This window comes from Bos mutus, chromosome 21, assembly GCF_027580195.1.
Source record: "Bos mutus isolate GX-2022 chromosome 21, NWIPB_WYAK_1.1, whole genome shotgun sequence".
Classification (NCBI taxonomy): Eukaryota; Metazoa; Chordata; class Mammalia; order Artiodactyla; family Bovidae; genus Bos; species Bos mutus.
The window spans coordinates 21,450,401-21,468,249 of NC_091637.1; the positions used below are offsets into that span (position 1 = coordinate 21,450,401).

The 17,849-nt window shown below is 42.3% G+C and overlaps 1 protein-coding gene across 8 annotated transcripts in view; it reads left to right on the forward strand.

Annotated features, from left to right (window-relative positions):
• PDE8A (phosphodiesterase 8A) overlaps positions 1-17,849 on the forward strand; it is a 143,303-nt gene that overhangs the window by 63,853 nt on the left and 61,601 nt on the right. For 6 of the 8 annotated variants that reach the window (XM_070358347.1, XM_070358342.1, XM_070358341.1 and 3 more), the window contains 2 exons: positions 12,004-12,060; positions 13,479-13,669. In XM_070358347.1, coding sequence (XP_070214448.1) covers positions 12,034-12,060; positions 13,479-13,669 — 218 coding nt within the window. In that variant the 5' untranslated portion in view covers positions 12,004-12,033. Of the gene's footprint in view, positions 1-11,038; positions 11,058-11,415; positions 11,531-12,003; positions 12,061-13,478; positions 13,670-17,849 lie in introns of those variants that run through there. The other 2 variants (XM_070358345.1, XM_070358348.1) reach the window with 2 other exon arrangements.

Consider the following 17,849-nt stretch of genomic DNA (forward strand, 5'->3'; position numbering starts at 1 on the left):
GATCAAACCAGTTAATCCTAAAGGAATTCAGTCCTGAATATTCATTGGAAAGATTGATGTTGAAGCTGAAGCTCCAATACTTTGATGCAACACCTTACATGGTCAATACAATACCTGATGCGAAGAGCTGACTCGTTGGAAAAAACCCTGATGCTGGGAAAGACTGAGGGCAAGAGGAGAAGAGGACAACAGAGGATGAGATGGTTGGATGACATCACTGACTCAGTGGACATGAATTTGAGCAAACTCCGGGAGATAGTGACAGACAGGGAAGCTTGGTGTGCAGCAGTTCATGAAGTTGCAAAGAGTCGGACACAACTGAGCACCCGAACAAGAACCGAAATCAGTGAAATTGAAAACAAGACATCAGTAGAGAAAATCCTTGACACCAAAAGCTGGTTCTTTGCAAAGATCAGTAAAATGTATTAGCCTCTGTGGAAGGCTAATTACAAAAGAGAGAAGATACAAATTACTCATTCCAGAAATGAAAGAGGAGACTTCACTACAGATCTCATGGAAATTGAAAGGATAGTAAAAGAATACTTTCACAGCTCTGTGCTTGCACTTTGATTACCTGGATGAAATGGACCAATTCTTTGAGAAGACAGTATCTGCCAAAGCTCACGTGAAAAGAAATAGATCTGAATAGACCTATCTACTGAAGAAATTGGGTCAGTAGTCAGTAACCTTCCAAAACAGAAAGCCCCAGGCCCATATTGTTTTACTGGTGAATTCTACCAAACATTTTTAAAATTTGTATTTTATATTAGAGTATAGTTAACTAAGAATTTTTTTTTCAGGTGTACAGCAAAGTTATTAATTTATACATATACATAAACATGTATCTATTCTTTTCCAAATTATTTTCCCATTTAGGTTATGACAGAATATTGACCAAAGTTCTCTGTGCCGTACCATAGTTCTTTTATCTCTCTTAAATATAGCAGTATGTACATTTCAGTCCCAAACTCCCAGTCTGTCCCTCCTCTTTCCCCTTCCTCCCTGGTAACCATAAATTTTTTCTGTAAATCTGTCAGTCTGTTTTATAAATAAGTTTATTTTAATTATTTTTTTTTTTTAGATTCTATATGTAAGCAATATCATATAATATTTGTCTTTCTCTGTCTGACTGACTTAGTATGATAATTTTCTGGTCCATCTGTGTTCCATCTGTGTTGCCGTAAATGGCATTATTTTCATTCTTTTTTCAGTGGCTGAGTAGAATTCTGTTGTAGATATGTACCACATCTTTGTCCGTTCAGCTGTCAGTGGACGTGTAGGTTGCCCTGTGTCTTGGCTTTGTAGACAGTGCTGCAGTGAACATTAGGTGCGTGTGTCCTTTCAAATGTTTTTCTCTGGGTATATACCCGAGTGGGATTATTGGATCAGTATGGTAGCTCTATTTTTAGTTTTCAAAGATACCTCCATACTATTCTGCATAGAGAGTGTACCAATTTACATTCCCACTAACATTCTAGGAGGTTTCCTTTTCTCCATACCTTCTCCAGCATTTATTGTTTGTAGATTTTTTGATGATGGCCATTCTGACTGGTGTGAGCTGCTATCTCATTGTAGTTTTGATTTGCATTTCTCTAATAATTAGTGATATTGAGTATATTTTCATGTGCCTCTTGCCCATCTGTCTTCTTTGGATATGTCTATTCAGGTCTTCTGCCCATTTTTTTAATTTTTTTTTTTTTTTAATATTAAGCCCCATGACCTGTTTGTGAATTTTGGAGACTAATCCCATGTCGGTTGTACTGTTTTCCAATATTTTCTCCCATTCTGTGGATTGTCTTTTTATTTTGTTCATGGTTTCCTTTACTGTGTGAAAGTTTTTGAGTTTAATTAGGTCCCGTTTGTTTTTATTTCCATTACTCTAGGAGATGGATTGAAAAAAGATATTGCTGCAGTTTATGTCAGAGAGTGTCTGATGTCCAAAATACATAAACAAGTCTTAAAAACTCGATAATTAGAAGTGAACAATCTGGGATTGACATGTACACACTACTACGTATAAAATAGATAGCTAATGGGAACCTACTGCATAGCACAAGGAACTCGACTCAGTGCTCTGTGGTCGCCTAAATGGGAAGGAAATCCAAGGAAGAGGGGAGATGAGTATATGTACAATTGGTTCACTTTGCTCTACAGCCAGACCTAACACAACATTGTGAAACAACTATACTCCAATTAAAAAAAGAAAGAAAAGAAAATGAATAATCTGATTAAAAAATGAGCCAAAGGCCTTGACAGGCACCTCACCAAAGATATACAGATAGCAGATAAGCATATGAAAAGATGCACCCCATCGTGTGTCAGGGGAAATGTAGATTATAACAACAGTAAGATACTGCTCCACACCTATTTAAATGGCCAAAATCTGGAACACTGACAACACCAAATGCTGACAAGGATGTGGTGCAACGGGCCGGGGTGGGGTGGGAAATGTAAACAGTGCTGGAGGGAATGTAGAATGGCAGCCACTTTGGAAGACAGATTGGCAGCCTCTTACAAAACTAAACAGACTCCTGTCATAGATCTAGCATTTGCTCTCCTTGTATTTACCCAAAGGAGTTGAAAACGTACACTACGCAGACACCTGCACAAGGATGTTTTTAAGCAGGTTTATTCATAATTGTCAAAACTTAGAAGCAACTGAGGTGTCCTTCAGTAGGTGAAAGGGTAAATTGTGGTACATCCAGACAGTGGAATATTAGTTAGTACTGAAAAGAAATGAGTTATCAAGCCACAAAAAAGTTACGGAAGAACCTTAAATACATATTACTAAGTCAAAGAAGCCGATCTGGAAAAGGTACATACTTGTGTGATTCCAACTGCTTGGTAGTCTAGAAGAGGCAAAGAACCGTTGAGCCTGTGCTCTAGAGCCCAGGAGCTGCAGCTACTGAGCCCGCGTGCCTAGAGACTGTGCTCTGCAAGAGAAACCACAGCAATGCGAAGCCTGCGGACCACAACTAGAGAGTAGCCCCACTCAACTAGAGAAAAGCCCGTGCAGCAATGAAGACCCACACAGCCAAAAATAAAATTATTAAAATATATATATATATATGTAGTTTGGAGGCTATAAATATGCATTTTAAAAATACAAATAAGACAACTTCTGGTCAAGATTTTAGCTTAAAACCATTAGGAAGAAGCAGCCCTGGGAGAAGACAGCCTCCCCAGGGAGCCTCTCGCCTGGGCTGTTTGCTGCTGTGAGCACTGCAGGGATTTTCCATGACTTAGGGCCAAGGCTCTAGCCATTCTCCCCTCAACCCCAATGCTGAACCCCCATCCTGGATCCAAGGCTTTCATCTGCCCCACGGGTTCCTCATCTCTGTTGATAATGTTACTGTCTTCACTATTTAATATATACCTCCCTCTTTTCCTAGTGGTTTCTCTTCTGAAACTCAGAGTAGAGTTCAGTTTTCTAAACCGAAAATGACTTCTTCCTGGATTTTTCTGAGCTGGTTATTTGAAATTTGGAATTAGACATAATTAGTAGTGAAAAATGTTCCAAAAGAAAGTTTTAAAGAAACCAGTATTATTTGTTAAACAAAACCATGTAGGCCCATTACTGAGACTCTCTGGATAGCCCTCGTAAAAGAGGACTGGGAGATGGTTTCAACAGTAGACCCTCGGGTTGAGAACTGCTGTGTTCAGGGCGTCTGATGATTTAACACAGGAAGGAGGTGAGGATGAGCAATGTTAACTCTGTGTCTTTTTAAAATAGCTTTCAGTTTGGAAGCCCACTTTTCTGCCAACACCTACGTGTTTAGCTTCCACACCTAGCAAGGATTTCGTCCTTGCTCTGGAAGCTGGTGAGGGGCACTGCGAATGTGTATGCAGCCCCTTTCACTAGTGATAATGGCTCTATGCCGGCACCATGCAGAGAGCTGCGAATCTGCTACTCATTTCTGCTTCACAGCCACTGCTTTTCCCAGGCGAGACTTAGCAAAACGAAGAAACTTGCCTAAAGTTACCGTTTTTTGAGGGAAGAGAGGTCAGAGTTCAAACCCCTCTCTCTCCCACCTCCCTTCCCTGGTGAAGGGAAGCTTGGGTGATAGTGGAGAATTCATTTTGTTGTGTGGGTTGCCATTCTCAGTGTAACCCACTTCAGAGAGCATTGAGGTTTATGAAGCTAACCTGGTAAAACCTGGGCTGGTGTTTGCTTCGGGATGGCTGGTGTGGTCAGCTAGCAGGCAGGCAGCTGGGGCTTTCTGAACAAGGTGGGCTGCTGTCTGAGTGTGCCGGGTACGCAATAAACATGACCTGTTCATGAAAATATGCCGGAAATAGACTTGTCCCAGACAGAGGCAAGGTGCTAACTTACTTCTTTGGTCAGGAATATCCTCTTGAATGCACGTCATCCATGCCTTCTGGATTCAGGTTTTCTCTGGGAGGGAGCTGAGTCAATAACACTGAGTTCTCAGCGTCTCTCTTTGCACTCCCTGGCAGCCTGTATAACCTTCTTCTCGTTCTGACCAGTTCATACAAGTGGTCATTCTCCTCTTTTAGGAGGATCTGGGGGAGAAGTGGGCTTCCCCCTTGACTCAGCAGGTAAAGAATCTGCCTGCAGTGAAGGAGACACGGGAGAGTCAGGAAGATTCCCTGGAGAAGGAAATGGCAACCCACTCCTGTATTCTTGCCTGAAAAATCCCATGGACAGAGGAGCCTGACAAGCTACAGTCTAGAGGGTTGCAAAGAGTCGGACACAATTGAGCGACTAAGCAGGTATGCATGGGTGAGAAGTAGACTCTCGTCTGGCCTCCGTGATGTTACATCTCAGATTTCTGCTGTTGGATTTGAGGGATTCTTAAATTTCAGTGACACAGTTAAAGAGAGGCACATGGGTTGGGTTATCCTTCAGTTGGCTAGCCTCATTTTTTTCTGGGTTGGTTCTTTCTGTTTTCACCTTCAGAGGCAGTCAGTCCTCTTCAAGGGTTTCAAGAAAACCTTGATTTGTCCCCTGTACCAACTACATTAATATTTAAGAAGTGGGTCCTATTTTGTACAGTATTTCAAGGTATTATGATGTTCATGGTTCTTACTAGCGATTACTTGAGTGCTCTGCAAGAAATAGCTGTTTGGAAAAATATAGTTTTAAAAATGCCTCTGTGTGTGTGTGTTAGTAAAAGTATACTTTCATAGCAAAAACTTCTTGGAAAACCTTTTCTGTAGATATTTAGAGTTTACTGCACATTACTCACTATCAGGAATTGTGTTAAGCTCTTTAAATAGCTCATTTAATCCAGACACCATTTTTTGCCCAACACTATGGGGTTTGGGGAAAAAAGAGCCTGAACAGTTTCACTGTAGCCTGTGACTTGATGTTGGAATCCAATTGAGATAACACATAAAAGGCTTCTTGTAAATATGTGCTGTGTAAATTGACTGGAGGGCAAATTAAGAGTAGGTAAGCGGAGAGAAGAGACTAGGACATTGGAAGTAGATATTGGGTTTCCCAGGTGGCGGTAAACATCCCACCTGCCAGTGAAGGAGACAGAAGAGATTCGAGTTTGATCCCTGGGTAGAAAAGATCCCCTGGGGGAGGAAGTGGCAACCCACTCTGGTGTTCTTGCCTGGAGAATCCCATGGACAGAGGAGCCTGGTGGGCTACAGTCCAGGGGGTCGCAAAAAGTCGGACACGACTGAAGCAACTTAGTACGTACACATGGAGTGCTTAGATTGCCCCGAGACAAGGACCAGGGGAAGAAGCTAGGAGGGAGCTTTGCCTCAGGGTAGCTCTTGGTGCCATCTTGTGGGTGGATCTGGAAAAGACCAAGCAGATCCACACCGCTTCTACCAGGATGCCCTGCTTCAGAACCCCAGATTTCTACACAACGCAGATACAAAACTTTTAGTCAGATATGACAGCTGTGATCTGGGAATCAGTGGATTTGGTTGTATTCTGTTCATCAACAAGTCCTGATCAGTCCATCTCCAAAACACTGCAGATTCATCTACCCATCTCCATGGCAACTACCAGGCCAAGCAAGCATCTTCTCTTACCTACCTGGACTACTACTCCAAGAGCTTTATTCCTGTTTCTCTGCCTCCCCTCTCACCCTCTCACTGACTCTTCTCCACAGGTAGCTGAAGGGATCTTTTTAGAAAACAAAAATCGGATCATATCATTCCCTTGTGTAAAACTCCCTGGTGGCTTTTCATGAAATTTAGAATAAAACCCTGGTTTCTTGTCCCGGCTTAGAAAGCTCTGCATCTTACAGCTCCTGCCTGGCCTTAAGCTCATCTCCCTCTCTCCCCCTCCTTTCCTCAGATGTCTTCCCTGGTCCCACCCCCAGTCCTATGCTCTGCCTGGTGCCCCCTGTCCATTCCCGGCATGGCTGACTCCTCGTCCAAATCTCACCTTCCACAGTGCCACCCTGTGCCACCTCAGAGAGACTTCCTTGACTCTGATTCCAAACAGCAGCCCACTTACTCTCCATCAGATCCCTCCCTGCTGTGTAGAGATGTTATTTGGTCTCTGTTGAATGCCCAGTGCTTGGGAAACCATTTGATACCTTGTGGGTGCCTGACAAAGGTTTGTGGAGTGGACAGATGCTGCTTTCCAGGTTCCTGTCTTGTTTCAGTTAGATACAGATTACAGTCAGGTGTCTTTCCCAGTAGATCATGAAAAGACCACGAGAATTAAGCTCCCAAGAATTGGACCCAGTTGCCACCATTGCCTGTTACCAGCGCTTTAACCATACTGCTCTAAGCTTCAGTTTGGTGGTGGTGGTGGTAGTTCAGTCATGTCTGACTCTTTGCTACCCCATGGACTGTAGCCCGCCAGGCTTCTCTGTCCATGGGATTTTCCAGGCAAGAATACTGGAGTGGGTTGCCATTTCCTCCTCCAGGGATGCTGTAGTTTGGTTATCAATAAAATGGAGTTGATGAGCTTATCTTACTCATAGGGTAGGGACATTCCCTGGTGGCTGAGATTAAAGTGTCTGCCTCCAATGCGGGAGACCCGGGTTTGATCCCTGGGTCGGCAAGACCCCCCTGGAGGAGGAAATGGTAACCCACTCCAGTATTCTTTCCTGGAGAATCCCATGGACAGAGAAGCCTGGTGGGCTACAGTCCATGGGGTCGCAAAGAGTCGGGCACGACTGCGTGACTTCAATTTCACTTTCAGACACCTTCTTTCTCTTTTAAACCTGCACCACATTGTCATCATTTACGTATTCCCCTGCTACCACTCAAGGACAGGGTGGGCATTTGGTCTTTGCACTCCTAGTACCTGGCTCTGTGCATGCCTTGTGGTCCACAAATGTCTGAACTAATTTTGACTCTTCCCACCTAAGAACACACCTGACTCTTTCCCAGGCTGGGCCCCTTTGATGAAGTTGCCACTCTGCTGGGAGAGGCAGAGGCAGACAGCCAGCCACTGGCTGCACCCGCAAGCCTGGAGGGCACGGACAGTTAGGCTGAAGACAAAATCTGATTTACATCTTCACTGTAGTTCCTGGGTTTGTAAACAATTAATATAAATTGATCCCAGCATAACTTTCTGTTTCTAATAAGGGGATGTAGGACAAAGATAGATCACATGATTCTTTTGTGGTTCCTGGTGTTCAGGCTTTTCCGAAGATTCCTCCCTTTCTTTGTGTTCCTTTAATAAGTGAAAATACTCTGAAACCTGGAAGTGCTGTGTTATGTACCCGTGTTATGTATAAGCTTGTATGAGTATGATTTTTAGATAAATGATTGGTTAAAAAAGATTAGCTGTTGAGTAAACATTGATTCAGAAATACTTTTTGACTGCCTACCATGTGCCAAGGACTGTTTTGGGTATTGGAAATTTAGCAATGAATAAGGCAGATAAATCTTGAGACACTCTTTTAATAAGAAGATAACAAAACATGTAGTGTGGGAAATGGGAACTAAAGCTACAGGGAAAAAAAAAAAGCAGGCAAGGGACAGGACAGGGAGGGTCAGGGGAGTAGAATATGTAGACAGGATGGAATTATATATCTCTTTCCTGTCCTCTCCCACTGTGATCAAGATTCATAACACGGTAACTTTGCCCTGCAGTGTCATGATGTTAGGTCAGTTAGGCAAACAAAAGAACCACTGAAAGGTGGTTCATCAAGGCGTCTAATAATAATTTATTTTAGACTTCCATGAGCCATATTAACAAAAAATTACTTTGAACTATTAAAGTACAAACATCATCCTAATCTAATATCCCAATTTAACAATAAATCTTAACAAACATATAAATATTAAAAAACCCGAAAGACTAACTCAGCCCCTTGTATAATTACTAATATAAGCCCACAAATATAGTGTTGTTTTTATATTACCTAAAAGTATCAATTGCTTTCGAAGCTGATAGCTGTGTTATTAAAATTGAAAATGACTATTCCCTTCTAAAATTAATGTGAAAAATAAAAAATTAAGAGGGCCGTGGTCTGAAGTATTAGGTCAGTTTGATTCTGATTTTGATACACAAAGAAAGAATGGATCCACCAATTCTAGTCATTCCGATCCCCTAATCCAGAGCTCTTGGGAAGTTGTTTACTCTCTGAGGACCAGCTGCTGACGTCTGCTTGCTGAGTAATGTCATCAGATTTCCTGGTGGTGGTTATTTTGGGGGGGCAATGGTAAGTAGCTGTCTGGCCCTGCCGGTACACCGCTCAACAGAGGTCCTGAGAGCCGGACATACCCCATAGACAGGATGTAAGGTTAGAATGCAGTCAAGTTAAGTAAATACAGTCAGTGTTCATGACAAAATAGAATTGCTGAGACATTAATGTTTGAAATGACACTGCTAAAATTATATTGAGGTGGAATCTAAGATCTTTAAAGACAATCTGGAGCTTCTTTTCCTTCTTAGAATTAATGCAATGGTGAGTTACTTTTATAAGTTGAGATCATAAAGTTACATTGTCCTTCGTAAAAGTTGCTTCATCCACTTTTGGTGAAGACCATATCCTCAGAATTGTTTTCCCAGGAGGAGTGGGACTTTTGCCCTTAGCTGCCCATATTTTTATCTTGTCCTTCAGCTTGTGACCAACACTATATACAAATACATATGTATTTTTAAAAATCAAGCTAGTCATTAGCATTTTAAAGTTTTGCTAATTATTGCCTTTAACTTATTGTTCTCTCCCCTACTTCTAAAGTTTAAACTGTTGATTTTCTCAAATTTAGTGAATTGGAAGCTTAGTATATTTACTTAATTCTTTTTTTGTGACAGAAAGATCTAAGACTAAGTTTTGCCTCTGAGTAAAATTTCCTAGTATCCTGTAGGCCTCGTTACATTATATCTTGTTTTTATTATTTTCCAAGTAATCTATGGGTAGAGTTTGTATTCCCCTCTCTGATCCAGCAATTACATGAGTTAATACTTTTAAAATTTCCAGGGAGGGGCCATTTCTTATGTTTTTATTTTTGGTTTGATTGCTTTATGGTTGGAAATAAAAACTGTACAAGTTTTGCTTTTAGGAATACGTTTTAAGGTTTTCTTTGTGACCTGGTACATATTTTTATGCTATTCATAAGTACTTTTTCTTCCCCTTTCAGACTTCATTTTTTTTTCTCCTTGATCCTTCACAGCAAATGTCATGAGCATCCTTTGTAAGAGGCTGCAGCCCGTGGTTCACATGGAGGACCCAAGTGTTGCAGCTGCTTTATCCTGGGTGGTGACACAGCCCTCTTGTTGACTGTTTTCTCTTTTCTTTCATGAAACTCCACCTCTCAACACTGTAGAAAATTAGCAAAATGAATTTTCCTTCTTTTTCCTGTCATTTTCTTCCTTCTTCCTCAGTGGCTTCACTGTCTTCTTCATGGAGTAGGCTTCTATCATTTCTTGTTCTTTGATTTCATTCATTTCTTAATAAAAAACAACAAAAACCTCATTGTTCTTTGGTGTCTCTTGGTGCCTCTTGCCTTCCTTCCTAATGAATGCCTTGTGAGAGTGACTGTACAGAGTGCCTTTCTCTCTCTTGAGACTCTCTTGGGGCCTCCTGGATCATCATCTCTCAGAAATTCTGGCAGCATCCATCTGTGGCTCCTGATGAGGTTGGCCTGTGGCCGCCCAGCTCTGGAGGAGAGACGGTGCCATGGGATGTATGTGCTCACCCTTCCTTCACACTGCAGAGGTCCATCCTCAGTCTTGGGTCTAGAGGAGCAGCAACCCTCATTCTTACACCTTCTGAGAGATGAGGTCCCTACAAAGCAAGGAGACTGAGCCTTTGTCCCGTAATTAGTAGATATCAGCTTCTCACAGTTAGAAATAGACACGGATGTCCTCCATCACTCCACAGGTTTTGTTACATGGATTTGCTGTAGGATAGGAGAAGGCAGTGGCACCCCACTCCAGTACTTTTGCCTGGAAAATCCCATGGACGGAGGAGCCTGGTAAGCTGCAGTCCATGGGGTCGATAGAGTCGGACACGACTGAGCGATTTCACTTTCACTTTTCACTTTCATGCATTGGAGAAGGAAATGGCAACCCACTCCAGTGTTCTTGCCTGGAGAATCCCAGGGACGGGGAAGCCTGGTGGGCTGCCGTCTATGGGGTCGCACAGAGTCAGACACGACTGAAGCGACTTAGCAGCAGCAGCAGATCACTTCTTGAGGGGAGAGTTGTGACCTGGGCAGGCAGGTAGGAAGTTATCTTGTGAGAAGGTTTCCAGATCTAGTTCTACTGCTGCTGTGCTTTTGGTTTGAAATCGTACCATCACCCAGAGGCCTCAAGTAGTGTAGGAGTCCTGCCAACACTCACAGTGTTTCTGGAGAAACTGCAAAAATGTGTCTGTTCTTCGGGGTAGCAGCCCAGGGCCGGGGCTCATGGCTTGGGGCTGGATTTCAGCCTCCACTCCACCTCCCTTGTGCTCCTTTTGTAGCGCACAGACTTCCCAGCCCTTCCAGTGGCCCTGGGCTTGCAGCACAGTTTATAGAACTAAACAGACTGGTTGGCGCAGTCCCAGGAACTGTGTGGCCTTAAATGAAGTACTTGGAACCTCCGTTTCCCAGTGTGAACTCCTGGCATGTTGCAGAGATGCAGTGAGATATAACATATGTTCAGCCCTTAGTGCAGCACCCAGGTATGCTGAGCTCTCCATTGGCACTGTGATTCTTATTACTTGTTGGGGTTGGGTTATGACATTGTATTTTAAAAAATTATTAATTTACTTATTTATTTGGCTGTGCTGTGCCTAAGTTGCAGCACATGGGATCTTTTTTATGTTTGCGGCATGCAAATTCTTAGTTGAGGCATGTGGAATCTGGTTCTCTGACCAGGGATCGAACCTGGGTCCCCTGCGTTGGCCACGTGGAGTCTTAGCCACCAGACCACCGGAGAAGTCCCCAATGATACTGTATTTATCTTTGTGTGTTGGTTTTAAGTTCTCAAGTAGATAAGCTTTTTTTTTTTTTTCCTCTGTGTGCCTTGTGGGATCACAGTTTCCCTACCAGAGATCGAACCCGGACTCCAGCAGTGAGAGTGCGGAATCCTAACCAGTGGACTGCCGGGGAATTTCCAATAAGCATTTATTGATAACCATCGCATATAAGGAAGGTGTCTTTGGTTCTGATGTCCTGTGGTTCTCCTCACTGGATTTCATGATTTTTGTGCCGTTTTAGATGTAAGGGTTTATTGTCCGTCAGGGGAAAGATGGAAATAGACATGGAAGGACCCGGTGTTCGTTCAGTGTCTGATTTGTGGGGTTCTTTATAATTATATGCCTCTTGATCTCTGTAACAAGTGAGGAATTGAGGCTGAAGGTGGGCAGTTCACTTAGAGTCACACACAGCTAGAAAAAGAAAAGCCGAGAGCAGACACATTTTATTTGTCCTTCTCTGTGCTCCACCTTTCCTGGGGTTTATAAGGAGAAATCTGGGCTCCCTCCATCTAATAAGTATTTATGTAATTTCCCTCTAGAGTAGAAATTTCACTTTCATCTGTGGCACTGATTAGAGAGAGCAACATTTAAGCAAGTTTATCTTTTTTTTTTTTTTCTTTTTAATTTTAAGCAGATCTTTTTCTTTCAGGTAGCAATAGCTGATGTGCAATTTGGCCCCATGAGATTTCATCCAGATCAACTCCAGGTAATAATACACAGCGCTATAATCCTCACCTTAATTGTCTCTAAAGATGGGGAGGGAAAGGATCTAAAGGTATACACTGAAAGTAATCTTCTCTTTTAGATAAAACGTTGGATCCATGTTAAATTCCCTGAACTTGATAGCAGTACCAGAGTTATATCAGGGAATATTTTTTTCTTAGAAATATAGATGAATTTATTCTGTATTTATTCTGTATGAATCATCTGTATTTACAGATGAAGAAATGTCTGCAACCTACTTTAAAAGTTAAAAGGTTCAGCAAAAAAATAATAATAATTGTGTGTGTGTGTGTGGAAAGAGAGAGCAAAGGTGTAAAATGTTACCAGTTCATGAAATTAGAAGAGGGGGTCACTAGCATTCACTGTCATTCATAACTTCCTGTAGGTTTGAAATTTTCTAAAACAGAGTAAAAGCGTAGTCTATGCAAGGGTACTGAATCAGCTCCAGCAGAGAGAAACTATCTGCAAATTTTCTAGTTCAAAATCTTAAACAAAATAACCAACTGAAATTAAGCTCCAAAGTGACCTGATGCCTCACGTACACAAACTGTTAGACTTTTTAATATGTGAAAAACACTGGTGGAAATTTGCTGTTTGCTTTTGTTGTATTTGTGCACCCGAGTAAGCTTAGAGGAACCCAGTCCTCAGGAACAGGGTTTCTGTCGGCTTTGCATTCTCTTCTCCTGAGGCTGGTCAGCCTGGGTGTGAAGGGGGATGGGGCGGCACGCCTGTACCAGATTGGCACAGGGACCTGGCCGCACAGGGCAGAGGCAGCCGCAGGCCTCACCTGCCCAGGCAGGGCACAGGGACAGCCAGCTGCTTCTTGCACCTGGAGCTGTTCCCGTGTCACTAAATGAGCAGGTTTGAAAGTGTCACGTTTTGGTCTGCTTTGAATCTCCTCTCTTACAAACAAAGTAGTATTTTTTTTTAAACTCGGAGGAATTATGAAGTCTTGAGTCAGATTATTTAATACTTTAAATATTATTTAAAGTATTAAGTATTTTAAGAGCTTGACTGAAATATTGGTGTTTACCATCTAAGGACTTAACCTAGTTAACTTCCTGTTAACTAAAATTTGTGTTTTGATCAATTTGGTTTTAAGATGAAATACTGTCTTTGTTGATTCTTCCAGTGGGCTTATTAGCAAAAGAAATAAGCATTTGACCCATGCTTTGACTTCCAGACTCAGAACAGCTAGAATAGCACTTGTTTCAGGGAGCTGAGCAGTAACGTTGCTGAGTTACATGGAGGAAAAGGATTTACTCAACAGATTGTAATGCTTACATCTGTATACTTGCCTTGAAAACACCTGGGAGTTTTCTATGGGCTTCTAAGACATCACAGTTCTAACAGCATCTTTTTTTTTTTTTTTAAAGAAGTGTTCATGCTTTTTTGATTCAGGTACTTTTAGTGTTTACCAAAGAAGATAACCAGTGTAATGGATTCTGCAGGGCGTGTGAAAAAGCAGGGTTTATGTGTACAGTTACCAAGGAGGCTCAGACTGCCCTCGCCTGTTTCTTGGACAAACACCATGACATCATCATCATAGATCACAGAAATTCCCGACATCTGGATGCTGAGGCACTGTGCAGGTGAGCCTGAGAAGTGGGCCTCAAGAGTCCTGTGGCATTTGTGACAATAAATGCAGTCCTGAAATACATTCAGTTGAATTCACTGTCTTTTAAGGTGCCTTCCATGCTTGTAAAGTGAACAAGACGTTAGACTATATTATTGGGCTTCCCTGGTGGCTGATACGGTAAAGAATTCATCTGCAATGTGGGAGACCTGTGTTTGACTCCTGGGTTGGGAAGAGCCCCTGGAGAAGGAAATGGCAACTCACTCCAATATTTTTGCCTGGGAAATCCCATGGTCAGAGAAGCCTGGTGGACTGCAGTCCATGGGATCACAAAGAGTCAGACACAACTAAGCAACTAACACTTTCACTTTAGAATTTTATTACTTCTAGGAGTGGTCTTTATCTCTTTTGTTGCGTTTCACGTTGCTTAAAGCAGTAAGAAAATATGAATGTAAACTGTTAAGGGTTAAGATGAAATCCTATATGTCATGAACCACAACTGTCACCTGCATAGGACTGCAGCAACAGTTACTGTCATTTTCTAGATGTTTTAAAAGTTACGACACATTTGAAAACTGTCTTCCAGTCTTAGGCAAATGTGCCTTGTTTTTAATACTTGCAGAAAATCAATATCATGAGAGAATTTGTGTAGCAGACATAAATCTAAGAAAGGTACTTTCTCAAGAAAAGTCATTTGTTGCTGATGGAAGCAAAGCAAAAGTGAAATATCAGTTTTATTTAAAAGGAGGCTTTACTTGGGGGAAGACAAATCACAATTTGAATATAAAATTTTATAATGTGTTAATTTTCCAGTTCCGGTTCAGTCACTCAGTCGTGTCCAACTCTTTGCGACCCCACGGACTGCAGCATGCCAGCCTTCCCTGCCCATCACCAACTCCCGGAGCTTACTCAAACTCATGTCTGTTGAGTCGGTGATGCCATCCAACCATCTCATCCTCTGTCGTCCCCTTCTCCTCCTGCCCTCAATCTTTCCCAGCATCAGGTCTTTTCAAATGAGTCAGCTCTTCCCATCAGGTGCCCAAAGTATTGGAGCTTCAGCTTCAGCATCAGTGCTTCCAATGAACACCCAGGGCTGATCTCCTTCAGAATGGACTGGTTGGATCTCCTTGCAGTCCAAGGGACTTTCAAGAGTCTTCTCCAACACCACGGTTCAAAAGCATCAATTCTTCTGCGTTCAGCTTTCTTTATAGTCCAACTCTCACATCCATACATGACTACTGGAAAAACCATAGCTTTGACTAGACAGACCTTTGTTGGCAAAGTAATGTCTCTGCTTTTTAATATGCTGTCTAGGTTGGTCATAACTTTCCTTCCAAGGAGTAAGCGTCTTTTAATTCCATGGCTGCAATCACCATCTGCAGTGATTTTGGAGCCCAAAAAAATAACATCTGCCACTGTTTCCCCATCTATTTGCCATGAAGTGATGGGGCTAAGAGTTAATTTTAGGGATGTTTAAATCTTGGCTTTTAAGAGCTAGAAAAGATTAAAAGCTAAATATTAATGTAACGATTTAAAAACTGAGCTGACAAGAAGTTGACATCCCATCAAAAGGCTGTTTACAGGTACATGGTGACTTCCTGTGTACTTGAGAATTTACCTGTCAGGTGGTCAGACAGGGTAGCTTTTGCCTTGGTGTGATCCACGTCTGTTCAGACTTGCCCCCGGCCTTGGTCTCAGGCCTGCTGTGCTGCCTGCGTCCCTTTCCTGTCGGGTTGATTACAGTAACATTGTCCCTGGAGCCAGATCTGTCAGACATGCCATCTGGCAGTGCACCCGTGAGGGCTGCGGAGGTGTGGAGGGAGTCCTGACCCCGGGGCCTAGCCTCTGGCCTTCAGGTCACTTTACATCTTCTCTGAGGATGTGTTTTCTTAGCTGTAAATCTGGAACATTTGGTTTCCACAATCCTTTCTCTCTCAAACATTTGATGGATGGCATTCAGAGGAAGGGAAGAAAATGTCTCAGTTACATGGTGCTTATAGTCTTGATGGAGTGCTGCGAGGCAGGAGAGGTATCTGAAGAGGGCCAGAGAGCCCAGATAGAAGAGGTGAGAGGGGTGAGGTGCTGAGGAAACCCTGGCTTCCTTCATAGTCTTATTCAAGTCCATACCTGGCCACAGGTGTGTGCAGAACAGTGACCTTCACACTTATAAACATGGCCTTGCTAGACCGTCCAGGGCTCTAAGGGAGAGATTAAATTGTGGTAGTTATGTTCTGCCTTTTTTTTAACTTTTTGTTTTCTGTGGGAGTATAGCTGATTAACAGTATTGTGGTGGTTTCAGGTGCATAGCAGAGCAGCTCAGCCACACGTGTACATGTGTCCATTCTCCCTGAAACTCCCCTCCCATCCGGGCTGCCTCATAACACTGAGTAGGGTTCCTGGTGCTGTACACTAGGACCTTGTTGGTTATCTACTTTATTTATTTATTTTGGTTATCCATTTTAAATATATGCTCTACTTTTTTTTTTTTAAACTGTGGAATGCAAAAGTAGGAAGTCAAGAAACACCTAGAGTAACTGGCAAATTTGGCCTTGGGGTACAGAATGAAGCAGGGCAAAGGCCAACAGAGTTTTGCCAAGAGAATGCACTGGTCATAGCAAACGCCCTCTTCCAACAGCACAAGAGAAGACTCTACACATGGACATCACCAGATGGTCAATACCAAAATCAGACTGATTATATTCTTTGTAGCCAAAGATAGAGAAGCTCTATACAGTAAGCAAAAACAAGACCAGGAGCTGACTGTGGCTCAGATCATGACTCCTTATTGCCAAATTCGACTTAAATTGAAGAAAGTAGAGAAAACCACTAGACCATTCAGGTATAACCTAAATCAAATCCCTTACCATTATACAGTGAAAGTGACAAATAAATTCAAGGGATTAGATCTGATAGAGTGCCTGATGAACTATGGACAGAGGTTCGTGACATTGTATAGGAGACAGGGATCAAGACCACCCCCAAGAAAAAGAATTGCAAAAAAGCAAAATGGTTGTCTGAGGAAGCCTTAAAAATAGCTGTGAGAAGAGGAGAAGCGAAAAGCAAAGGAGAAAAGGAAAGATACAACCATCTGAATGCAGAATCCAAAGAAGAACAAGGAGAGATAAGAAAGCCTTCCTCAGTGATCAATGCAAAGAAATAGAGGAAAACAATAGAATGAGAAAGACTAGAGATCTCTTCCAGAAAAGTAGAGATACCAAGGGAAGATTTCATGCAAAGATGGGCACAATAAAGGACAGAAATGGTAGGGACCTAACAGAAGCAGAAGATATTCAGAAGAGGTGGCAAGAATACACAGAAGAACTATATAAAAAAGATCTTCACAACCAGATAATCACAATGGTATGATTGTTCACCTAGAGCCAGACATCCTGAAATGCAAAGTCAAGGGGGCCTTAGGAAGCATCACTATGAACAAAACTAGTGGAGGTGATGGAATTCCAGTTTAGCTGTTTCAAATCATAAAAGATGATGCTGTGAAAGTGCTGCACTTAATATGCCAGCAAATTTGGAAAACTCAGCAGTGGCCACAGGACTGGAAAAGGTCAGTTTTCATTCCAATCCCAATGAAAGGCAATGCCAAAGAATGCTCAAACTACTGCACAGTTGCACTCATCTCACATGCTAGTAATGCTCAAAATTCTCCAAGCCAGGCTTCAACAGTGTGTGAACTGTGAACTTCCAGATGTTCAAGCTGGTTTTAGAAAAGGCAGAGGAACCAGAGATCAAATTGCCAACATCTGCTGGATCATCAAAAAAGCAAGAGAGTTCCAAAAAAACATCTATTTCTGCTTTATTGACTATGCCAAAGCCTTTGACTGTGGATCACAACAAACTGCAAAACTCTTTAAGAGATGGGAATACCAGACCACCTGACCTGCCTCCTGAGAAATCTGTATGCAAGTCAGGAAGCAACAATTAGAACTGGACATGGAACAACAGACTGGTACCAAATCGGGAAAGGAGTACGTCAAGGCTGTATATTGTCACCCTGCTTATTTAACATATATGCAGAGTACATCATAAGAAACGCTGGACTGGAAGAAGCACAAGCTGGAATCAAGATTGCCAGGAGAAATATCAGTAATCTCAGATATGCAGATGACACCACCTTTATGGCAGAAAGTGATGAACTAAAGAGCTTCTTGTTGAAAGTGAAAGAGGAGAGAGAGAAAGTT